Source organism: Lepidochelys kempii, chromosome 3 (genome assembly GCF_965140285.1).
Source record: "Lepidochelys kempii isolate rLepKem1 chromosome 3, rLepKem1.hap1, whole genome shotgun sequence".
Taxonomy (NCBI): Eukaryota; Metazoa; Chordata; order Testudines; family Cheloniidae; genus Lepidochelys; species Lepidochelys kempii.
This window is the reverse complement of record NC_136382.1, coordinates 129,966,720-129,992,440: the sequence shown is the minus strand read 5'-3', so window position 1 is coordinate 129,992,440 and position 25,721 is coordinate 129,966,720. Positions and strand designations below refer to the sequence as shown.

At 44.5% G+C, this 25,721-nt stretch overlaps 2 protein-coding genes across 8 annotated transcripts in view; one reads left to right on the top strand and one right to left on the bottom strand.

The window, feature by feature from the left end:
• Nucleotides 1–182: 182 nt before the first annotated feature.
• Nucleotides 183–9,898, bottom strand: C3H6orf120 (chromosome 3 C6orf120 homolog). The gene is made up of 2 exons (XM_073337975.1): nt 9,690–9,898; nt 183–2,023 (listed from the first exon to the last, which is right to left on the bottom strand). Exon 2 carries the CDS (start codon nt 1,984–1,986, stop codon nt 1,411–1,413), a length of 576 nt encoding a protein of 191 aa, XP_073194076.1. The 5' UTR covers nt 1,987–2,023; nt 9,690–9,898; the 3' UTR covers nt 183–1,410.
• Nucleotides 9,899–18,847: 8,949 nt separating this feature from the next.
• WDR27 (WD repeat domain 27) overlaps nt 18,848–25,721 on the top strand; it is a 188,780-nt gene continuing 181,906 nt past the window's right edge. For 2 of the 7 annotated variants that reach the window (XR_012158137.2, XM_073337961.2), the window contains exons 1-3: nt 18,855–19,701; nt 21,882–22,083; nt 22,448–22,589. Coding sequence is in view for 5 of the 7 variants with exons in the window: in XM_073337961.2 (XP_073194062.1) it covers nt 21,889–22,083; nt 22,448–22,589 (337 nt within the window). In the remaining 2 variants the exon portion in view is untranslated. Of the gene's footprint in view, nt 19,702–21,881; nt 22,084–22,447; nt 22,590–25,721 lie in introns of those variants that run through there. The other 5 variants (XM_073337969.2, XM_073337962.2, XM_073337963.2 and 2 more) reach the window with 5 other exon arrangements.

Here is a 25,721-nt window from a genome sequence, read left to right as displayed (position 1 = left end):
CTATGATGGCAGTAACTGAGCATGTATTCTGTCACAGCAGTTTAGATTGACAACTCAAATTTCCATTCAAGAGGGAAAACTTTCAGAAAGTCCTCTCAACGAGGCAGTTTATAGCAACACACTTGTATATGCCAATGTTGCATAGCAATAAACTTCTACGTGGACAGAAAGCTACACAAAAGTTTAGGTATTTGCATAGAACTCAGTTTTATTCCCCATGATTCAATCAAAGCATTCAATTACTATAATCAGCGTTGCTTTAATTTAAAAAAAAAAGCCATGACTTTGAAGCTTGTAGGAGTAATACATAAAAATTTCAATGCATTGCCAGAAAATCCAGTCTCCTTTATTAAGTCCTTATAACTGGAAAATAACTTGCACCCCAAAAGTTAAATGCATCTAATTTTCATAAAGATGCACCAAAAACCATATAGAGAATAGATGATACTATGGAAGTGGCACTAAAATTGTGGTTACACTTAAGAAAAGGGGTACATGGATGGAGAGAAACCTTGTACTAATTATGATAATACAGGCTGAGTTGCTTTTAATGAGCAGTGCAATATTGCTTGTATATATATATTTACAGATACAAAAATAGCTGAATAACTGATTCATTATAATTCTTTCCCTGACTAGAAAGATCAGCCTCTACCTTTAGAGAAAATGAAGAAGATGGCAAACTTGATTCAAGTCATGATTTTAAAAAGCGATTAAGTGATTTTGGGTGCTTCAGTTTAAATGCCCAATTTGATACCTTAGAGCAGATTGAAAAAAAGCACTGAGTACCTACCCTTTGAAAAGTCAGGCTCCTTTAAATTGGATATAACTAGGCACCTAAAATCACTGTTCACCTTAACGCTTGACTTTGATATTTCCTGGTCTTTGTTACACTGCTTTCAAGTTCCAATGACTGTCAGCATTTTAAAGTGCTACGTGCTAAAGATCTGTTCACACTGCAAAGAGATTAGAAAATTAGTTCTTTATTTTAAATTGGATGGGGTTGTTAAAACTGCACCTTTCAGATTTTACAACTTTTCTTTGTATAAAACTGTCACATTACTAGAAAATACAGTGAATTATCAAGATCCATTTTCTTATGCACCTGTTCAAAATGATACATTTTAATAAGATTCCCTTTATTTATAATTCACTTTAACCCTGATTTATAAAGAAAACTATACAAATACTGTGCTTTCTGCTCATTTTACTTCTGGAAGGTGGGAAGGGGGCTTCAATACAAAATTAACTATGGCTTTGCTTTTCCCCTCCCCGGCATAGAAAAGGTAACCTGAATATCTCTTCAGGTAACTTTAAAAAAAAGAGTACCAATATTCACAGCAAGCCATTCATGTTCAAAGTCATAGGCTACAAGTGCACTCTAGTCCAGTGTATGTCCAGTTGATTATTTTAAAAAAGTATTTCAAGTATTAATTTCAAAATTCCAATGAGTATAGTCCAAAAAATAGACTCCTCATCCTGAGATTGATCTTCTGCTGAATGAGTCCGCTTCTGGCTTGTCTGCATCTCTTCTGGGTTGTAGGAAGCCTCTGCAAATGGATAATCTACAATTGTTCTATCATAATATACTTTCATTTCAAACTCACTCTCCAAGTGAGAAGGATGACCATAGATTCCTATTCCCACTGGGCGGTGGAAGTGGGCTGGTACATAAACAACATCTGGACCACAAGTTACAGACTGTAACTCATACTCATCAAAACTGGGGTGAAGGGTCATATCAGATACATACAAATCTGCATCGCCTTTTAAACTCTGCATCTGAAGTACTATCTTCCCTTCATGATTTAGTCTCAAGTAGCTATAGTTTCCAGCTCCAATCTGACCTTGGACTACATGAAGAAGAATCCATTCATCAGGTACATCCTCTTCCTCAAAGCTATGACCCATAAGCAATGCTTGAGCTGCTAGAAGGATCACCAACATTTTCTTCCAATGTGCTGCCATAACTCTTATGTTTGACATTAAAGGAACTCTTCCAACATCATGTGTTGTAAATACCCTGTTAATACAGAAGAAATAACTCAGGTTTCAATGGTCCACTCTTGGAAAAGATCTCTTAAATTCCTGTCTTTAAAGTATCCAATTCCATTTCAAAACATTAGTCCTTATAAAATTAACTTAAGCGAAGTATATTCTTTGATACCTTATATGGGACCAAAAATGTAAATGTGCTAATGTGAGGTTTAATATACTTTAATTGGTTAACTAGACAAAAGCATAAACATAGTTTTAAGTAGCAATTGCTCAGCAAACACATTAGCTTGCTGATGTGAACTGGGCAAATGTTACCTTATTTCAAATTAATAAACTTAACATGTAGGTGGGTGGAATTAGACATTTTGTCAAAAATAAAGTAGTGATTTTACGGTTTGGAAAAAGTATTCAATTAAGTCCTTTGAGTTTGAAGAATCATAGAATATCAGGGTTGATTGGAACCTGAGGAGGTCATCTAGTTCAATACCCTACTCAAAGCAGGACCAATCCCCAACTAAGTTATCCCAGCCAGGGCTTTGTCAAGCCTGACCTTAAAAACCTCTAAGGAAGGAGATTCCACCACCTCCCGAGATAACCCATTCCAGTGCTTCACCACCCTCCGAGTGAAAATGTTTTTCTTAATATCCAACCTAAACCTCCCCCACTGCAACTTGAGACCATTACTCCTTGTTCTGTCATCTGCTACCACTGAGAACAGCCTAGATCCATCCTCTTTGGAACCCCCTTTCAGGTAGCTGAAAGCAGCTATCAAATCCACTCCCATTCTTCTCTTCTGCAGACTAAATAAGCCCAGTTCCCTCAGCCTCTCGTAAGTCATGTGCTCCAGCCCCCTAATCATTTTTGTTGCCTTCCCTAGACTCTCTCCAATTTTTTCACATTCTTCTTGTAGTGTATGGCCCAACACTGGACACAGTACTCCAGATGAAGCCTCATCAATGCCGAATAGAGGGGAACGATCACATCTCTCGATCTGCTGGCAATGCTCCTACTTATACAGCCCAAAATGCTGCTAGCCTTCTTGGCAACAGGGGCAGACTGTTGATTCACATTCAGCTTCACATCCACTGTAACCCCTAGGTCCTTTTCTGCAGAACTACTGCCTAGCCACTCGGTCCCTAGTCTGTAGCAGTACATGGGATTCTTCTGTCCTAAGTGCAGGACTCTGCACTTGTCCTTGTTGAACCTCATCAGATTTCTTTTGGCCCAATCCTCTGTTTTGTCTAGGTCCCTCTGTATCCTATCCCTACCCTCCACCTTTTACCGTCATCTGCAAACCTGCTGAGGGTGCAATCCACGCCAGGCAAATTAGTTGAAACTACCAGGCAAAATAGTTGAAACAATAGTAAAGAATAAAATTGTCAGACACATAGAAGAACATAAATTGTTGCACAAAAGTCAACATGGTTTCTGTAAAGGGAGATCATGTCTTACTAATCTATTAGAGTTCTTTGAGGGGATCAACAAACGTGGACAAGGGGGATCCAGTGGACATAGTGTACTTAGATTTCCAGAAAGCCTTTGATAAGGTCCCTCACCAAAGGCTCTTATGTAAATTAAGTTGTCATGGGATAAGAGGGAAGATACTTTCATGGACTGAGTTAAGAGACAGGGAACAAAGGATAGCAATAAATGACAAATTTTCAGAATGGAGAGAGGTAACTAGTGGTGTTTCGCAAGGGTCAGTCCTAGGACCAATCCTATTAAACTTATTCATAAATGATCTGGAGAAAGGGGTAAACAGTGAGGTGTCAAAGTTTGCAGATGATACTAAACTGCTCAAGATAGTTAAGACGAAAGCAGACTGTGAAGAACTTCAAAAAGATCTCACAAAACTAAGTGATTGGGCAACAAAATGGCCAAAATGAAATTTAATGTGGATAAATGTAAAGTAATGCACATTGGAAAAAATAGCCCCAACTATACATACAATAGGATGGGGGCTAATTTAGCTACTACTAATCAGGAGAAATATGTTGGAGTCATCGTGGATAGTTCTCTGAAGACATCCACGCAGTGTGCAGCAGCAGTCAAAAAAGCAAACGGGATGTTAAGAACCATTAAAAAAGGGATAGAGAATAAGATGGAGAATATCTTATTGCCTTTATATAAATCCATGGTATGCCCACATATTGAATACTGTGTACAGATGCGGTCCCCTCAACTCAAAAAAGATATACTGGCATTAGAAAAGGTCCAGAAAAGAGCAACTAAAAGGATTAGGGGTTTGGAACGGGTCCCATATGAGGAGAGATTAAAGAGGCTAGGACTTTTCAGCTTGGAAAAGAGGAAACTAAAGGGGGGATATGATTGAGGTACATAACTTGTCCTTATTCACTTTCTCCATACCACTCATGATTTTATTTACTTGTTCCCATAATATAAGAACAAGGGGCCACCAAATGAAATTAATGAGTAGCAGGTTTATAACAAATAAAAGGAAGTTCTTCTTCACTCAGTGCACAGTCAACCTGTGGAACTCCTTGCCTCAGGAGCTTGTGAAGGCTAGGACTATAACAGGGTTTAAAAGAGAACTGGATAAATTCATGGAGGTTAAGTCCATTAATGGCTATTAGCCAGGATGGGTAAGGAATGGTGTCCCTAGCCTCTGTTTGTCAGAGGGTGGAGAGGGATGGCAGGAGAGAGATCATTAGATCATTACCTGTTAGGTTTACTCCCTCTAGGGCACCTGGCATTGGCCACTGTCAGTAGACAGGATACTGGGCTGGATGGACCTTTGATCTGACCCAGTATGGCCATTCTTATGTTCTTATCCTCCAGATCATTAATGAAAATATTGAACAAAACCGGCCCTAGGACGGACCCTTGGGGCACTCTGCTTGATACTGGCTGCCAACTAGACATGGAGCCATTGATCACTACCCACTGAGCCTGATGATCTAGCCAGCTTTCTATCCACCTTATAGTCCATTCATCCAGCCTATACTTCTTTAACTTGCTGGCAAGAAAACTGTGGGAGACCGTATCAAAAGCTTTGCTAAAGTCAAGGAATAACACGTCCACTGCTTTCCCCTCATCCAAAGAGCCAGTTATCTCATCATAGAAGACAATTAGGTTAGTCAGGTATGACTTGCCCTTGGTAAATCAATACTGACTATTCCTGATCACTTTCCTCTCCTCGAAGTGCTTCAAAATGGATTCCTTGAGGACCTGCTCCATAATTTTTCCAGGGACTGAGGTGAGGCTGACTGGCCTGTAGTTCCCCAGATCCTCCTTCTCCCCTTTTTTAAAGATGGGCACTACATTAGCCTTTTTCCAGTCACCCGGGACCTCCCCCGATCGCCATGAGTTTTCAAAGATAATGGCCAATGGCTCTGCAATCACATCCGCCAACTCCTTTAGCACCCTTGGATGTAGTGCATCTGGCCCCATGGACTTGTGACTCTTCCAGCTTTTCTAAATAGTCCTGAACCACTTCTTTCTCCACAGAGAGCTGATCACCTCCTCCCCATACTGTGCTGCCCAGTGCAGTAGTCTGGGAGCTAACCTTGTTCATGAAGACAGAGGCAAAAAAAGCATTGAGTACATATGCTTTTTCCACATCCTCTGTCACTAGGTTGCCTCCCCCATTCAGTAAGGGGCCCACATTTTCCCTGACCTTCTTCTTGTTGCTAACATACCTGTAGAAACCCTTCTTGTTACTCTTAACATATCTTGCTAGTTGCAACTCCAGTTGTGATTTGGCCTTCCTGATTTCACTCCTGCATGCCTGAGCAATATTTTTATACTCCTCCTTGGTAATCTGTCCAAGCTTCCACTTCTTGTAAGCTTCTTTTTTGTGTTCAAGATCAGCAAGGATTTCAGTTAAGCCAAACTGGTCACCTGCCATATTTACTATTCTTTCTACACATCGGGATGGTTTGTTCCTGCAGCCTCACTAAGGCTTCTTTAAAATTCAGCCATCTCTCCTTGACTCCTTTCCCCCTCATGTTATTCTTCCAGGGGATCCTGCCCTCAGTTCCCTGAGGGAGTCAAAGTCTGCTTTTCTGAAGTTCAGGGTTCGTATTCTGCTGCTCTCCTTTCTTCCTTTTGTCAGGATCCTGAACTCGACCATCTCATGATCACTGCCTCCCAGGTTCCCATCCACTTTTGCTTCCCCTACTAATTCTTCCCTGTTTGTGAGGAGCAGGTCAAGAAGAGCTCTGCCCCAAGTTGCTGCCTCCAGCATCTGCACCAGGAAATTGTCCCCTACACTTTCCAAAAACTTTCTGGATTGTCTGTGCACTTCTGTATTGCTCTCCCAGCAGATATCGGGGTGATTGAAGTCCCCTAGGAGAACCAGGGCCTGTGATCTAGTAACTTCTGTTAGTTGCCTGAAGAAAGCCTCGTCCACCTCATCCCCCTGGTCTGGTGGTCTATAGCAGACTCCCATCACCCTTGTTGGTCACACTTCTAAACTTAATCCTGAGACTCCCAGGTTTTTCTGCAGTTTCATACTGGAGCCCTGAGCAGTCATACTGCTCTTATATACAATGCAACTCCCCCACTTCATGAGCAGTTTATATACATCCATGTCAGTACTCCTGTCATGTGAGTTATTCCACCAAGTCTCTGTTATTCCAATCACATCATAATTCCTTGACTGCCAGGACTTCCAGTTCTTCCTGCTCATTTCCCAGGCTTCTTGCATTTGTGTATAGGCACTTAAGATAACTCGCTGATCGTCCTGCTTTCTCAGTATGAGGCAGGAGTCCTCCCCTCTTGCACTCTCCTGCTTATGCTTCCTCCTGGTATCCCACTTCCCCACTTACCTCAGGGCTTTGGTCTCCTTCCCCCGGTGAGCCTAGTTTAAAGCCCTCCTCACTAGGTTAGCCAGCCTGCTTAACATAGTTTGTATTAGAATAATTTTTGGCATGTGTCATTTAGTTTTTCATCTAGTTTTAGTAGCATACTGAGGTACGGATCTGGATTTGTGTACAGAAGTATATTCGGGGACCGCTGTATATTGAGAAATATGACTGATTATATATTTAAGTAAACAAGTTAGTGGCTCTATCAAAACATATAAACACAGTTTCAGAAAACATGAAGTTATCCAAAGAAGTGTAAAAACTGTTAATATAACAGCTCGTTTGTGTACGTAAGTGAAATTCAAAAGTATGTTTCTCGAAACAAATCCTGTCATATTGAATGTGAAAAGGCCATGTACAAAATGTGTGCAAAGAGGCAACATTTCAGTTCCAAGTACCATGCCTGGTTTCAGAATATAAAGTTGACCATATCAAATCTTTTTGCATTTAAAATTAAATTAAGTATTCTAAATCTAGTAAGAGTGTCATGTTTCAGCCCAAAATAAGTTTGTCACCACTCTTGATTTAGAATTTTTATTGCCTCCATAAAAAGAAAACTGTACAACAGTTATAATTGAATATTAATGTAAGCAGTTATTTGCATTATAGTAGCACCCAAAATGGAGTAGGTGCTTTCCACTCATAAATGACAGAGTCCCTGCCTTCAAGAGATTTCAATCAAAGTTCTTATACAAATTTCACCTAGCTTTCTATAATTAAACATAAGTAAACAGTCAGGCTGGAAGGGCTTATCGAGTGGGATCCCGCAGGGATCAGTTCTGGGTCTGATTCTATTCAATATCTTAATCAGTGATTTAGATAATGGCAGAGAGATTACACTTATAAAGTTTGCGAATGACACCAAGCTGGGAGGGATTGTAAGTGCTTTGGAGGATAGGATTAAAATTCAAAATGATCTGGACAAAGTGGAGAAATGGTCTGAAGTAAATAGGATGAAATTCAATAAGGACAAATGCAAAGTACTCCACTTAGGAAGGAACAGTCAGTTGCATGCATACAAAATGGGAAATGACTGCCTAGGAAGGAGTACTGCAGAAAGGGATCTGGAGGTCATAGTGGATCACAAGCTAAATATGAGTCAACAGTGTAACACTGTTGCAAAAATAAACATATTCTGGGATGCATTAGCAAAAATGTTGTAAGCAAGACACAAGAAGTAATTCTGCTCTATGTCATGCTGATTAGGCCTCAACTGGAGTATTGTGTCCAGTTCTGGGGGCCACATTTTAGGAAAAATGTGGACAAATTGGAGAAAGTCCAGAGAAGAGCAACAAAAAATGATTAAAGGTCTAGAAAACAGGATCTATGAGGGAAGATTGAAAAAAAATTGTTTATTCTGGAGAAGAAAACACAGAGGGGACATGATAACAGTTTAAGTACATAAAAGGTTGTTACAAGGAGAAAGGAGAAAAATTGTTCTTCTTAGGCTCAGAAGCTAGGACAAAAGGCAATGGACTTAAAATGCAGCAAGGGCAGTTCAGATTGGACATTAGGAAAAACTTCCTGTCAGAGAGGTTAAGCACCCAGAATAAATTGCCTAGGGAGATTGTGGAATCTCCATCACTGTCTAACCTGCTCTTAAAAATCTCCAAACACCTATCAGGGATGGTCTAGAAATAATACATAGTCCTGCCATGAGTGCAGAGGTCTGGCACAGATGACTTCTTGAGGTCCCTTCCAGTCCCATGATTCTATGATTTATATAGCCTTATAACTTGCGGAATGTTCTTCCCTAAAGACTTTTGTAATCTAAGGCCACAATTTTGCAAAGGTACATGAGGGAAAAGAGCAAAAGGTGGCACTTGAGTGATGAGGCAGACAGTGGATTTGTGAAAAGTGATAAAGGACGGAATGTTTTAGGCAGACACTTCATGCATTGAGTACCGTATCCATTTTAATTTGAGGAAGCAGTGGGACGTCCATGAGAAGATGAAACAGGAACAGATGGAGAAGTGAATGAGAGTATTAAGAGACCCTAGGAACAAGTGAGACTGCGCTGAGGGGGGTCGCTGATGGGAGGATGAAACAAAAGATTGCAGAGGGGAGGAAGCCAAAGACGCCTCCCCCAGGGAGCATACATTGGGCTAGGAGGAATGGGACCTACCCTGACTAACCCCGAAGAAGTAGGCAGCAGCCTAGGAAAGGCCAGAGGAAGCCAGGGTCACAGGGCGATATAAAAGCTTGACCTGGCGAGTGATCCCTGAAGCAATGAAACAGTGACGATGCCAAGGACACACCAGCTCTGCTCCGAAAACAAACGCTTTCAGAGCGGGAGAACCTGCTCTCCGCTTAGCCCACAGGCGCTCCCGGGGATGACGGAAGAGAGGAACAAAACACAGGACTGCCCCTGGGTTGCTCCTCGCCTGCATGACCTCGTCCTGCAGCTCTCGGCACACGCTGACCAGGGCCACGTTTCTCCCCAGACCCGGGCACCCCGGCAGGGCACTTGGTCTCCCACACCTCACACGCGCGGAGCGCGCTCGCTGCTCTGCCCGTCGCCCCCGAGCCTTCCCGGGAACCCGCCCGATGCCGCCAGGCTTCGGCGACCCCCCGGCGCAGCCTCTAAGCCAGGGCTGGGATCGCGGCGGAGCCTACGGGCCCCGCCCGTTCCCGGAGCAGCGGCAACGGCCGGTGGGTCAGTCTCCCGGCTGGACACCAGGCCCCGGGGGCCGCCTCGGACAGGCGCCAGGCCCAGCCCCGCTCGCTGCCTTGGCCCGGCTGGTGACAGCGGCGCTCACAGGCGCGGCCCCTCCCGCGGCTTACAGGGCACCGGCCTCCCGAGGAACCAGCTTGAGCCCCGCGGTGGGAGGGACGGCGGCTCCCCGCGCTCTCCCCGCTCACCCCCAGGCCGAGCAGCTCCACCCGCTCCGCCGCCAGCCACGGCGCCGTGCTCCGCGGCTGAGACTGAGCCAGGCCGCGGGCTCCTGCTCTCGCGAGTCTGTGTCCAAGGGAGGGCGGTCGCGGGGGGAGGCGGTGTTCTGTTTACCCGCCTCCAGGCGTCCCCATGGCAACCAGGTGCCGTGAGATCGCGGCCGCTGTTCCGGGCAGCTGGCGCCCTCCCCGCTGTAGACGGGTGCTCAGCTGGTTGTGGCCCGGAAGGACAGGTGGCCCCCGGGGAGGAGGGGCAGCCCCGCCGCGCCGCATCGCCCCCGCCCGACCGGCGCCGGGATGGTGCTCCCCGTCCAGCCCCTGTGGCCGAGCGGGCCTGGCACAGCAAGACCTTCCGCCCCTGGAGCTCCCCGCAGCCTTGTGCTGCGTCCGGGCCCCTCCCGCTCTGAGCCGGCCCCCGGGCTTCCCCTCGCCCCTCTCAGAGCCAAACCCCGGGTCAGTCCTATCCCCAGGGGCACGAGGGCATGCCACTGATGTCGATGGAATTATTATTGTTTTCCTCCAGTGTAATTGAGAGATGAATCAGGCCTCAAATTATTTGTTTTCAACATATGTAAATATTAGGTGTAATTTTATCATCCTTAGACATTAGCTAGTCCTTGAGGATGAACTGTCTACAGCAGGTTTCAGAGTAACAGCCCTGTTAGTCTGTATTCCAAAAAGAAAAGGAGTACTTGTGGCACCTTAGAGACTAACCAATTTATTTGAGCATAAATTTTCGTGAGCTACAGCATGCATCCGATGAAGTGAGCTGTAGCTCAGGAAAGCTTATGCTCAAATAAATTGGTTAGTCTCTAAGGTGCCACAAGTACTCCTTTTCTTTTTGCTGTCTACATCAGTATGCAGGCACAAAACCATGCATTCCTGGCAGATCACAACTCACATACTGTTCCAGTTTGATAGTATAACATTAATAGTGTAAAAATGGTCACATTTTTAGGTTTGGTACAAATGATTTTAGTTAAAAATATTTGTCCTTTGTTATTTCAATTTTAATGTAGATAATCAAATTGAGAAAATTAAATTAGATATGTAAGAACATAATGTCTAGAATACTTAGCAGCTTCTTATTAGATACTAAGTGGTCTGCTAAAAGAATTATCAGTTTTATTAAAGAATTTGCATTTCTCAATTCATTTGACACAAAGTGAGAGTCATCTTGTTTAGATTATTTTCATAGTTTTTTGGTAAGGCATCAGACATTTAAAATGGACTAAAGTCAGTTAAGTGAATAAATGTTACATAAATAAAGACTTTAAATATATTTTTTGCTCTGTGTCCAAATAAAGGTGAAAAAATCTGTTAGTCATCTTCCTGGACACTAAAGATCACAGAGTTGATGTAGCAAAGCATAAATATGTTTAAAATATATGCTGTAAATAAGTAAGGATATGAAGCCTCTCACCTGTAGATCACCTGTTTACAACCAATTCTTTTTTCCATCTGATGACTTTTTGGTCACCTGTGAGATGTGAGTCAATCTCAGTTCAGTTCAGAGTGACTGCTGCCCACATCATAAAAAGAGAGATTACACAATTGGCACAATTCAGCGCTCTTGATAGCAGTCCCAGCAGAAATGGACCTGGAGACTAAACTGTGCTTGTAAACCCTACAGTCAGTCCTTCCAGTTCAGGATGGAGCGCTATCGATGGAGCGGCATAGGGAAGCTTGCCCTGCCAATGTCAGCATTGCACCTTCATTGTGGGTGAATAGAAGACTTTGGTTGCCAGGGTTGTCAAACAAACATCTTTCATGAGCACTAAATGAATTATGTGCTTGTTTTAATGTAAACACCTTTTCACATCTGCAATAATTAATTATATTGGGTCAGATCCTCAGCTGGTGTAGATCCTTTAAGACAATGGAGTAACTCCAGTTTACACCAGCTGAGGATCTGGCCCATTATCTCAACGGTATAATTAAAATAACTATTTCAGAGAATAATCTAATAAAATGTTAACTATGATCTTGCTATTGCTCCATTATATTATTGATACCTGTATTCCTTCTAAAATTTCCCTATCTCCCTCATCATCATGAATAGGTCGGAATATGAACAAGAGGCTACTAGGGAGCTCTCTAACACCACATTCTACAAGCCATTACCCTCTGATCCCACTGAGGGTTATGAAAAGAAACTACACTATCTGCTCAAGAAACTCCCTGAAAAAGCAAAAGAACAAATCTGCACAGACACACTCCTAGAACCCCGACCAGGGGTATTCTATCTGCTACCCAAGAACCATAAACCTGGAAATCCTGAACGCCTCAACATCTCAGGCACTGGCACCCTGACAGCAGGATTATCTGGCTATGTGGACTCCCTCCTCAGGCCCTACGCTACCAGCACTCCTAGCTATCTTTGAGACACCACTGACTTCCTGAGGAAACTACAATCCATTGGTGATCTTCCAGAAAACACCATCCTGGCCACTATGGATGTAGAAGCTCTCTATACCAACATTCCACACAAAGATGGACTACAAACCATCAGGAACAGTATCCCCAATAATGTCACGGCAAACCTGGTGGCTGAACTTTGTCCTCATCCATAACTATTTCACATTTGGGAACAATGTATATCTTCAAGTCAGCGGCACTGCTATGGGTACTCACATGGCCCCACAGTATGCCAACATTTTTATGGCTGACTTAGAACAATGCTTCCTCAGCTCTCATCCCCTAACGCCCCTACTCTACTTGTGTTACATTGATGACGTCTTCATCATCTGGACCCATGGAAAAGAAGCCCTTGAGGAATTCCACCATGATTTCAACAATTTCCATCCTACCATCAACCTCAGCCTGGACCAGTCCACAGAAGAGATCCACTTCCTGGACACTACAGTGCTAATAAGCGATGGCCACATAAACACCACCCTTTACCGTAAACCTACTGACCGCTATGCTTACCTACATGCCTCCAGCTTTCATCCAGACCACACTATACGATCCATTGTCTACAGCCAAGCTCTAACATACAACCACATTTGTGCCAACCCCTCAGACAGAGAAAAACACCTACAAGATCTCTATCAAGTGTTCTTACTACTACAATACCCACTTGGTGAAGTGAAGAAACGGATTGACAGAGCCAGACGACTACCCAGAAGTCACCTACTACAGGACAGGCCCAACAAAGAAAATAACACTAGCAGTCACCTTCAGCCCCCAACTAAAACCTCTCCAGCGCATCATCAAGGATCTACAACCTATCCTGAAGGATGATCCCTCACTCTCACAGATCTCGGGAGACAGGCCAGTCCTCGCTTACAGAGAGCCCCCCAACCTGAAGCAAATACTCACCGGCAACCACACAAAACTAAGCCAGGAACCAAACCCTGCAACAAGCCCCAGTGCCAACTCTGTCCGCTTATCTATTCAAGGGATACCATCATAGGACCTAATCACATCAGCCACACTATCAGAGGCTCGTTCACCTGCACATCTACCAATGTGATATATGCCATCATGTGCCAGCAATGCCCCTCTGCCATGTACATTGGCCAAACTGGACAGTCTCTACGTAAAAGAATAAATGGACACAAATCAGATGTCAAGAATTATAACATTCAAAAACCAGTCAGAGAACACTTCAATCTCTCTGGTCACTCGATTACAGACCTAAAAGTCGCAACACTACAACAAAAAAAACTTCAAAAACAGACTCCAACGAGAAACTGCTGAACTGGAATTAATTTGCAAACTGGACACCATCAAATTAGGCTTGAATAAAGACTGGGAGTGGATGTGTCATTACACAAAATAAAACTATTTCCCCATGCTTATTTTTTCCCCCGCTACTGTTACTCACAGTAACAGATCTCTTTTCATGATGAAGACCTGAGTCCAGCTGAACTTCCACTACTTTCCAACTCCATCCAAACCTTCTGTTTCTAGGAGCCACCCTCGCTGCTGCCGCAGTGTGTTTTTTTAAAATGTATAGAATGGGGTAGTGAGGGAGGAGTTCAAAGAAGAGTGGCCTCATCCAAGGTTGACAATAATGTTTCCCCACTATAGGACAGTTCCTAAAAATTACTTTGGGTTTGTAGTATCCACTGAAATCAATGGAAGTTGTAGATGCTCAGCATCTCAGGAATAGGTCCAAATGGTCTGATCTAAAGTCCATTAAAATCAATGGAAAGACTCCCATTGACTTCACTGGGCTGTGGATCAATTTCTCAGTGATTAAGTTAAATGATATCATAGTGAAGGCTACAATTTAGTCACGGATATTTTTAGTAAAAGTCATGGACGGGTCACGGGCAATAACCAAAAAGTCTCGGGGTGGTGACCTGTCCATGATTTTTACTAAAAATACCCCTAACTAAATCTTTGGTGCTGGGGGATCGGAGGGGGCACTTCCAGGGATGCTGGTGATCCTAGGGGGAGCACTCCAAATCTGGACCCACTGCTGTTGAGGTGGGATGGGGGGTGACCTGGGGCCCTCCTGCAGCTGCTGCTGGGGAGGGGGCAGCCCAGTGTTCCACCTCCATCTCTGCTGCTCCAGGCGAGGGGTGGTGGACCGGGCCCTGCCGCTGCTGTGGGTGTGTGCGGCCTGGGGTCCTCCGGCTGCTACTGCTGCTCTGGACGGGAGGTGGCCCAGGGCCCTGCTGCCGCTGCTGGGGGAGAGGGCTCAGCCCAGGGCACTGCTGCTGCTCCCAGACCCCAGCTCCGGAGCAGTGCCTGGGACCAGCTGCCTGGGGTCACCCAAGCAGCAGCCAGTCCAGCTGGCCCTGGAGCCACCCCACCTGCTCCAGTAGCCTTGGGGTCAGCCACACCAGCCAAGGTGTCAAGGTTCCACATGTGAGGACCTGCATGAAAGACCCCCTAAGCTTATTCTTACCAGCTTAGGTTAAAAGCTGCCACCACCAAAGTGTTACACAAAGAACAGGGGAAGTGCCCACTTGGAAACATCTCCCCCACAAAATATCCCCCCAAACCCTACACCCCCTTTCCTGGGGAAGGCTTGATAAAAATCCTCACCAATTTGCACAGGTGAATACAGACACAAACCCTTGGATCTTAAGAACAATGAAAAAGCAATCAGGTTCTTAAAAGAAGAATTTTAATTAAAGAAAAAGTAAAAAAATCACCTCTGTAAAATCAGGATGGTAAATACCTTACAGGGTAATCAGATTCAAAACATAGAGAATCCCTCTAGGCAAACCCTTAAGTTACAAAAAGACACAAAAACAGGAATATACATTCCATTCAGCACAACTTATTTTATCAGCCATTTAAACAAAACAGAATCTAACGCATATCTAACTAGATTGCTTACTACCTCTTTACAGGAGTTCTGACCTGCATTCCTGCTCTGGTCCTGGCAAAAGCATCACACAGACAAAGAGAGCCTTTGTTTCCCCTCCCCCTCCAGCTTTGAAAGTATCTTGTTTCCTCATTGGTCATTTTGGTCAGGTGCCAGTTAGCTTCTTAACCCTTTACAGGTGAAAGGGTTTTTCCTCTGGCCAGGAGGGATTTAAAGGTGTTTACCCCTCCCTTTATATTTATGACAGGTACTATGATTCTCTTGCCTATAGGGCACATTTTAATTTAGATATGGGCACTTATCTTCACTTTTTGGTGAATAAGCTGTCATAACATTCATGGCTGCAGCAGTTACGTATGATACCTTTGTTGTCATCACAATGCTGAAATAAAAGTTTTATCTGGTACTCTTACATGTGAGGTAAATGTAGAACTGAAATAGTAGCAATGGATATTGTATTGTTACACATTTTTGGCCCAAGTGGATGGGGTTCCCAATCTGTCCGGGCACTTTGCAGCTGCTGCTCCAACACAGATCTCATATTAGTCTGCAAGTTATCTTTGAGCCCTTTCTGGGAAACCTTCGGCTCTTGTTTTAGATCTTATTGTTGGGCTTGTATTACATTCTTTTTGTGAAGCCTGTTTTAGGTCTTGCTTTAATTCAATTTGGCCTGTGGTTAGACATTTGGCTGCGTGTGTGTTCTTCCCGTGTGCTGCCCCAGCTCTGTGCAGACAGCCGGCACAGCAGACCTCAAGTGAACCATCCAATGATCACAAGATCTGTTAAGGTACAAAGGTGCTAGGCCAGGTTTATTGTTGACAAAGCACGGTAATAGCACCTGGCAGACTCTATGAGGATACTAAGACATGTATGCCTATGACAATGGACGCAGCTCAATGAATGGTGGAACTTTTCATTCTCCCCCTCTGCTGGCCAAAGATACTTCCTTCAAGATATTTTTATACCCTGATACAAACAAGTTATGTACTGCCTTTGACAAAATTAGTTACTGCCCCCTGACATGGCTAGTTGTCACCCATCACCTTGTACACGTTGGCTCAATTAAAACATCTTTATTATGTAGTTATCCTAACCGTATCTTTTAGAAGGGGTCAGTGTGCTCCTGTTATCCTTGGAAAAAATTTTTGTACAATTCTTAATATTGGGATGTTCTGGCACCATTTAATATCAGGATGTGTTTGTGTGAGTACTCTGTGCTTAGCAATTCCTAGGAATGTGTATTTTTTGCAATATTAGTCCAGTTCTTGCCAGATTCTGTGAGCAGGTCCTGCCTCATACTAGGCCTCTGATACAAGGCCTTACATCCTAGGCTCTCTTCCTACTACATGGCCATCTTTGATTTCTGCAAGCACTGCCATCATTTCTTCTATCTTGGTTCAGGTACAGCACCTTATAACCTCTCTCCTTGGAAAGCAGATCCCACCTTTGACATCAGTGTTACCCCTTTTTAACTCAAGTAATTAATCAAAGGTCAAGGTCCTGAGGTTGTCCCAGTTGGGAGTAGAAATTGATGATGGAGTCTGGTATTTTCTTTGATGCAATCTTGTTTATTGACAAGAAATGTACAAAGTCCTACTTCTCTGAATGTAGGAGAAACCAAAAAATGGGGGACAGCTTCTTTGCTTACTTCCCCTAGCCCTGTATCTAGCACCACACCCAGAACCTTCCTGTAGGCTTCTCCAGGGTCACACCATGCTCTCAGGCTGCCACTTGGCTTTCTTTCTGCCTTTGAGTCTCTCTCATTCTCAGTCTGTTCTGCCTTCCCTCTCAATCAAACACACATAATACCGAGCAAAACCCCTATGTCCAAAATTCCCAAGCAGGTTTCACAACCCCTTTTGTCCTGGACTGAATAGAGACATCAGATTTATGGCTTATTACAATAATCTAATCTGTAACCCACTAACAACAACCACCTCCTCCAGCTGCTTCCACCCCCTCTTCCTTTTCTCCCTGTGACTGGAGGGGTGTGAATGGGTCACTTCACCTTGAATGGTCCCTTGAAATACATGTTAACTACTTGTGGTAAACAATGTGTGCCATCTTGTATTTAGCAGTGACACTTGGAGTTAGGCTTGGTCTGCACTACAGAGTTAGGTAAACATAAGGCAGCTTATGTGAAAAGAAAAGGAGTACTTGTGGTACCTTAGAGACTAACAAATTTATTTGAGCAGAAGCTTTCGTCAGTTACAGCCGATGAAGTGAGCTGTAGCTCATGAAAACTTATGCTCAAATAAATTTGTTAGTCGCTAAGGTGCCACAAGTACTCCTTTTCTTTTTGCCGATACAGACTAACCTGGCTGCTACTTTGAAACCTAACTATGTCAGCGTCTATCTACAGCGTGATCCTGCCAATGTCAATGCCGTACTACACCAACATAATAACTCCACCTCCATGAGAGGCATAGGGTTTTTGTCAGTGTAGTCAGGGCAACGCAGTGTGTGTAGACACTGTCAGCTGCTGGCTGTCCTGTCAATTTCACAGCTTCAGTGGAGACATGGATCCCCAGCCAGGCCGCTGCTGAGTCTCTACTCCAAGCTGGGCTGCTGTCTGGACTCCCCCCTGGGAGCCCTGCTGCCCCCTGGGTCCTGGCTCCCTACTGGGAGCACAGCAGCTGACTGGAGCCTGTCAGGAGGCAAGAAGTCCTGCACAACTTCCCCACCACTTCTCGCTGGGAGTGGGGAGGCGAGAAACCAGCAGTCCCCCACACTGCCCCTCTTCAGTCAATGGAAGCACTTCTGGTGAGGATGTGCACCACCAACGGAGGAGGGGTAGTGTGGAGTGTAAGTCAAACCAACATAGCTCGATTTAAGATTGTAGCGTAGACATGCCTTTCGTTTCCCAGACCTGAAGAAGAGCTCTGTGCAAGCTCGAAAGTTTCTCTCTCTCTCTCACCAGCAGAAGTTGGTCCAATACATATTATCTCATCCACCTTGCCCCTCTTACTGAGACAGTCATTAAGGATCATCAATAATGCAATAAGCCTTCCCCTAGAACAAATGGATTGCTGCACCCTAGGTAAAACCAGTTTTTTGAGTGTGAACTCCAGATAAGTCATAACCAAGCAATAGACCACCTGATGGCAGATCTTGATCACCTGAGCAGGGTCTTTTGAGGTTGACCAGCAGAATCAGAGGACAGAAGGGTAGGGAAATATAAGTTATAAAAGGACCAGGTCTGGTCTGAGCATGAGCAGTGCTCTCACTGTCAAAACAGAAAGAGAAGACTGAACTTGAGCCTCAGGAGAGGGGACCTGGAGACCCTTGAATACACTGACTAAATCCCAGTGAATGCTTAGGGATGGTGAGAAAACTATGGCTCTGAACCAAATACAGGTGTTTCTCATTTTGCATGGATCTGTATATCTCTTGTGGAGGCTAAAGAAATTAATGGCTAGTTTAGCAATCCTTCTGCAAAGTTTGTGTCTTCTTTGCTTCAAGAACCACATGTCCCTGAACGATAAACTGTCAATCAGAGCCAACACCCAAAGGGTGGAGCTCTGGGAAAGGCACAATTAATCTACTGGGGAGTCTTGTGGGGTTCAGGACTGGTCTTGGGGCTAAGGCCAAAGGAAGCGAGAGTGAGGGGAGCATACCCAGGCCGAGGGGCACTAAGAGCACAGGGCTCCACTGAGTTCAAACATAGGAGCCTGCTGAGTGCCCAGCAAAGGGCAGCTAGAGCAGCTGGGTGGTGCGCTATTGGCGATAGGCTGTGGAGTGCATAACCGTGCACTGCGTGTTGCTGTACAGCTGTGGGGTATGTGGCTGTTGTCTGGAGGTCGGTGGGGTGTGTGGGTGCTGTAGCCATAGGGCTGACCCTCCTGCTCTCCGCCCTACATCCGTCCCCATCGAGGGGCAGGCGGCCGTGGCCCCGCCCCACGGGCCTGTGCCCTCCCGCTACACCTGGCAGGGGGCCGGGAAAAGGCGGAGGGGTTCCGCGGCCTGAGTTGTCCCGCTCGGCGGCCCGTCGGCGTCTCCGCTACCCGAGAAACCGGCCGGCCGATGCGTTTCTGCGCTGCGAGTCGCCGCAGATAGCGGGGGTGGACGGACGAGAGAGCGAGTCGGGCTCGGCCCCTTCCCCCCACACGGTGAGCGTCTGCGCCCCCGGCGGAAGTGCGCTATCATTATCGGGCCCTAACGTAAGGACCGCCGCCGGGGGTGGGGCCCCCACCTGCCAGTCCGGGGGGAGGCGCGAGGGCGTCGAACGCGGCGGCGACAGTGAGTGACGTAGTTGGTTTGACCAGGTGCCCTGTCTCCATGGAAACAGCGACACGTGGCGGGGCCGAGTTTGGCTCCTGTCGCTCCCCCCCGCGGTGTGAGCTGCGCGGAGCCCGGACCGAGAGCCAACGTTAAACGTCAAGAGAGGAGCAGCGGGCCCCCGCGTGCACCGGCTGGCGGCAGGGAGCCCTGGGGCGGGAGAGAAACGCTGCCCGGGCTGGTCTACACGGGCAGCCGCAGCGGAGGTGAAACGAATCCAGCCCCAAGCTGTGCTCGCTCTCGCGCTGTCCCGGCTGCGGCGCGTTAGCGGCGGGTGTCTGTTGGAAGCGCGCACCTGATGCCTGGGGCCGCGTGTGAACATCCCCGTCTGCAGGGCGAAACTGACCTGCGTGGCCGCTCGAGTCCAGTCCCGCGATCGTCTCCCTTAAGCCTTGCTGTCAGCGTTTAAGTCCGGTATGAGCCTGGTGCTGGTCACAGGGGTGAATTACTGCACCCGCGAAAAGTGCCCTTGAGTTTTAAGAGTAGGTGTGTGAAATCTGTTCAGGGACGCAAGGGCTTGCGGTGCAATCTACACAATCGTTTTAAAAGAGTAAATTATAATCAAAACTGAAAATATTCTTTAAGGCTTTGGTTCTCAATCTCACCCTTTTTGGGTTCAGGACCCATTGGTAAATCTGGATGACCTGTGGCAACCCAGAAAGTAGGTTTCGTGCCCTCCTGGCCCACCAAACAATATCTGGTTTAGTAAATATTTCTTACCTAGGATATATAATATAGATACTAATGTAATAAGTACACCATGTATACCTAGCAGTGGCTCCTGTCCCACAGGGCTGGCTGGGCTTGGTTTCCCACTCGTTTTGACCTTAGGGGTCACAACACTGCTCAGGCTTGGTCCAGTCCCTCTAATGAGGGCCCAGCTGGGCCAAATTTGTGCGAATGGTGTCATGATCTGGTAGATGGGATTGCAATGCTACTTTCACAAATTTGTCCCAGCTGGTCCCCCATTATCCTGATGGAGGGGCAGCTGGTCAAACTTGTGTGTGCTGCAACACTTGGAATGGGGAGCCAAGCCTCTCTAGCCCTCTGGGACTGGAGCTACAGGATCTGCCTCTGTGAGGTTAGTATGGGGCAGGCTCTGTATCTTGCCAGCTCTGTAATATTTAAAAACCAGACACTCTAGCAGGAGTGCCAGAACCTCCCTGTAAGAACGGCCATACTGGGTCAGAGCAAAGGTCCATCTAGCCCAGTATCCTGTCTTCCAACAGTGGCCAATGCTAGGTGCCCCAGAGGGAATGAACAGGTAATTAGCAAGTGATTCATTCTCAGCTTCTGGCAAACAAAGGCTAGGGACACCATCTCTGTCCATCGTGGCTAATAGCCATTGATGGGCCTATCCATGAATTTATCTAGCTCTTTTTTTGAACCCTCTTATAGTCTTTGCCTTCACAACATTCTCTGGCAAAGAGTTCCACAGGTTTACTGTGTGTTGTGTGAAGAAATACTTCCTTTTGTTACTTGTTAATTTCATTTGGTTCCTCCTAGCTCGTGTGTCATGAGAAGGGTAAATAACACTTCCTTCTTTATTTTCTCCACACCAGTGGTGGTTTTGTATCTATCATATTCCCCCTTAGTTGTCTCTTTTCCAAGATGAAAAGTCCCAGTCTTATTAATCTTTCCCCATATGGAAGCTGTTCCATACCCCTAATAATTTTTATTGCTCTTTTCTGAGCTTTTTCCAATTCCAATATATATTTTTTTGAGATGGGGTGAAGCACTGGAATGGGTTGGTTTTTAAGGCCCGGCTTGAGAAAGCCCTGGCTGGGATGATTTAGTTGGTGTTGGTCCTGCTTCATTTTTATGTAGTTCCCCTTTTTGAAATTAAATGCCAGCTCCGCCTCTTCACTCCAAGAGCCCACTCCCCATTCGTTCCTCTTCCCTCCCACCCCTGTTGCTTGCTGCTCTTCTCCCCTCCTCTGCCCTGGTAGGGAGGGAGTCATTTGCGGAGCTGCGGCTGGGAGCTGCAGCCGCCTGATGCTGGTAGGAGCCAGCCTTGGCTGTGTAGGGACTGGTGCAGGTGATGACCCAGTGCCTCCCCCACCCGCAGTAAGGCTTTAGGTGTCCGGTCAGGAGATGTGACCGGACACTGTCAGGTCCCCTCTTTGACCAGACTTTCTAGTTTTTAAAAAAATAAAGGGCACCTGGCCACCCTATATGTACTCCTTCCCCCCTCTCCCTAGGCTTCCCACGGAACTTTTTGACACATTCTGGTGACCCAATTTTGGGTCATGGTCCACAGGTTCTGAGCCTCTGCTTTAAGGTATATCTTATCTAACTTTGCATGCAGCACACTGTCAGATTTTTGGAATTGTTCTTGTAATATTGTCATTCCTCTACAAGACATCACTGGGCAAAATCCTGCAAGATGCGGACAGCCTCTTTTGTAAAACTGGGTACTCTTTATCTCCAGTTGTTCAGGGTATTTGGCACTTTCAGAACCAGGCACAATGTCCAGTAATCTGTCTCTGGGAGTATTCTATACTGGATGATTCAAAAGGCAGCAAAACAGAAAAAAACAAAAAATATTCTTAATGAGAATTTTTAGTGATATTCTAATGTGATGTTTATTTCAGCTGTCTTATGGAGAGCCCAGTGGACCTTTGTTTCACTGAAGAAGGATGTAGCCATGACATAGTTCTTGAGAAACAAATGTTTAGATCCAAAGTGCCAGAGTCTCATGTTCAACTTGCTTGTAATCTACATTACTGTGCTTTTCCTTTGAATGGAAATGAGCTATGCATCTGGAATACTGGCGATAACCCTGCTCATCATCAGGTAAAACCCAAAACTTGTGTGTTTAGATTTTCAGTATAATATTTTAAAAGTGCATTAAAATGGATGGGGGGGGGGAAGAAAAATGTTGGGTTTGGGTACATCATTTTTTGTAGTGTAGGCTATTGTCCTTACTAGACTCCACATTTTATATTTGGAATGTGGACAATTATTTGACTGTTCTTTTGGCAAGCATGGCAGTAAGCCATAATGCAGTTTGGTGAATGGATTTTAATCATTAAAGAAAATTCAGTTTGGATGAATAATTGAATGTTGCTAGTTAGCAAATAAGAGGGGAAAAATACAGCTTTGTTTTCATCATAATTAGAAATGACCTATGGACCTAAAAAAATGTTATATTTGCCAGCCATTGCACTTGGCAGGACATCACCATTCAATCACGGCACTGGCGTTTGGAAGTAAAATCAATCCACTTCTTGTCTGCTCTGCTTCCTGTGACTATGTGATAGTATGGAACCTGGATGAGTGCACAAAGAAAGCACTACAAGGTAATGTGTTTTTATAGAAAAGTTACTTTTGAGTAGCAAGTGGTAAATGTGACTTCTTAAGGCTAGATTCTGCCACCCTTAATCATGATGAATAGTACCTTATTATTTGATTAGCCTGATAGGCATTACCATGGATCAGATCAGCAGTCTTTCTCCTGAGGGAGAGGTTTGTAAGACTCCTTTTACTATTTAACACCCTCCTGAGTAAAGGGTAAAAAGGGAAGATATGAGTGCTCAGCATAACATTTGGATGTTGAGAACAAAATTAATCAAGGAACCAAAAAACATGAAGAGAATAAATTCTTGAATTACCTATAGTCTGAACTGAATTCAAACCAATGCTGGGAGCCTCTGTAACAAACAAGAGGAATTGGAATTGCTTATTTATGAGCATAATTTCAATCTAGCTGGTATTACTGAAACCTGATGGGATGATTCATGATTATGGAACATTTAACAAAAATGGTTAGAACCTATTTAGGAAGGATCAAGTCGGCAAATGGGGAGGGAGGATGGCACTCTGTCAAAAATGGCATTACCTGTGTGAGTTACTTATAACTTGAATATTATCTTGAATGCTCATGGATCAATGTCTTAACAGATGAAGTACAAGGTGGACTATTAGTTGGTGTCTGCTACAGACCACCAAATCACAGTAGGGAACAGGATAACTGCCTCCTTACGCACTTATCAGTAATGTGTAGGGGGGGAAAAAAAGCTATGTGATCCTGGGGAGGATGTCCATTTGAGTGATGTATGCTGGAGGTCTCATGCTGCTACTACTAAACATCCTTGGATTTTCTAAACCTTATAGATAACAATTTTTCTAACTCAGTGTTGCAACCAACATAGGGGAATTCTTTTAGACCTCCTCTTAACAGATAAAGAGGAACTGATCATAGAACTAAAAATGGTAGCTTAGCTACAAGTGATCACATATACAGTGTTCAAGAAAAATAAAGTCCAGACAAGGTAGAGGGTATGTGTGTGTGGGAGAGAGAGAATATGAGAATTGGGAGTCATTTAAGAACCCCTTACTGGATGCCCCAAAAGCTACAATCAAGGAAGAAGGCCATAATGGTTAAAAATACCCTCTGTACCAGATTGATAAGTGAATGCAACTATACAAAATAAAATGTAATAACTGAAAGAAAAGGGAAATTGATAGCACAGTATATAAATCTGAAGTTAGGAATTGTAGCAAATTGCTAAGGGAAGCAAAGGGACACAAAGACCTCTATAGCCAGCAGAGTTAAGGACAATAAAAGGCATTTTAAATATATTTGGGAAACATAATCCTGACAATGGTATTGCTCCATTACTAGATAGAAATGGCAGAATTATCAATAATGCAGAAAAGGCAGAAGTGTTAATATTTATTATTCTGTATTTGGGGAGAAAAAAGTAGATGTCATAGTCTTATTATGTGGCGATGTGAAAACTCTTTTCATTCCACTCGTATCTGTAGAGGATGTTAAACAGCAGCTATTAAAGTTTAGACTTTTTTTTTTTTTAAAGCAGAAGGTCCAGATAACTTGCATCCAAGAGTTTTAAAAGAGCTTGGACCATTAACATTGATTTCTATTAAGTCTTGGAACACTGGGGAAGTTCCAGAAGACTAAAAGAAAATGGTAATTCTTGGCCTGTTAGCCTGATATTGACCCCAGACAAAATAGTAGAGCAACTGATACAGGACTCGATTAATAAAGAATGAAAGGAGGGTAATATAATTTAATGCAAATCAATACATGTTTATGGAAAATCGCTCCTGTCAAACTAACCTGATATCCTTTTTGAGAGACTACAGGTCTGGTTGTTAAAAAATAATAGGGTTGATGTAACGTACTTAGGTTTCTGTAAAGTGTATGATTTAGTACCGCTCAACGTTTTGATTAAAAGCTAAAATAATATAAAGCAAACATGGCACACATTTTCTTTTTGCGAATACAGACTAACATGCCTGCTACTCTGAAATCTGTCATTAAAACCTGGCTAACTGATAGGTCTCCCAGTGTAATTGTAAATGGAGAATTGTCATAGCGAGTCTTTCCAGTGGAGTCCCACAGGGATCAGTTCTGTACTAGTTAATATTTTTATCAATGATGTGGAAGAAAACACACAATCACAACTGAAAAAAGTCTGCAGATGATACAAAACTTGGAGTGGAAAATAATGAAGAAAACAGGTCACTGATTCAGAGCGATTTTGGATTGTTCAATCAACTGGGCTCAAGCAAACAATCTGTGTTTTGAATATGGCTAAATGTATACATCTAAAAAACAGGAATGTAGGCCATGCTGTCAGGATGGAGCATTCTGTCCTAGGGAGCAGTGACTGTGAAAAATATTTGGGGGGCATGGTGGATAATCAGCTGAACATGAGTCCCGGTAAGATGCTATTGCCGAAAGAGCTAATACAATGCTGGGATGCATAAACAGGAATCTTGAGTAAGAGTAGAAGAGGTTATTTTATCTCTGTTTGGCAATGGTGCAACTGTTGCTGGAAGACTGTATCCAGTTTTGGTGCCTGCAATTAAAAAAGATGGTGGTAACTTAGGATATGTCTACACTATGAAATTAGGTCAAATTTATAGAAGTCGGTTTTGTAGAAAGCGTTTTTATACAGTCGATTGTGTGTGTCCCCACATGAATGCTCTAAGTGGACTTAGACGGCAGAGTGTGTCCACAGTACTGAGACAACTGTCGACTTCCAGAGTGTTGCACTGTGGGTAGCTATCCCACAGTTTCCGTAGTCTCCGCCGCCCATTTGAATTCTGGGTAGAAATCCCAATGCCTGATGGGACAAAAACTTGTCACGGGTGGTTCTGGGTACATATCGTCAAGCCCTCCCTCTGTGAAAGTAACTGCAGACAGTTGTTTTGCACCTTTTTTCCTGGGTGCAGATGCCATACCACAGCAAGCATAGAGCCCACTCAGCTCACCATATGTCTCCTGGGTGCTGGCAGACATGGTACTGCATTGCTACACAGCAGCAGTTCATTGCCTTTTGGCAGCAGACAGTGCAGTATGACTGGTAGCCATTGTCGCTGTACTCCAGGGTGCTCTTTTAGTCGACCTTGGTGAGGTTGGTCGGGGCGCCTGGGCAGACACAGGAGTGACTCAGCCAGGTTAT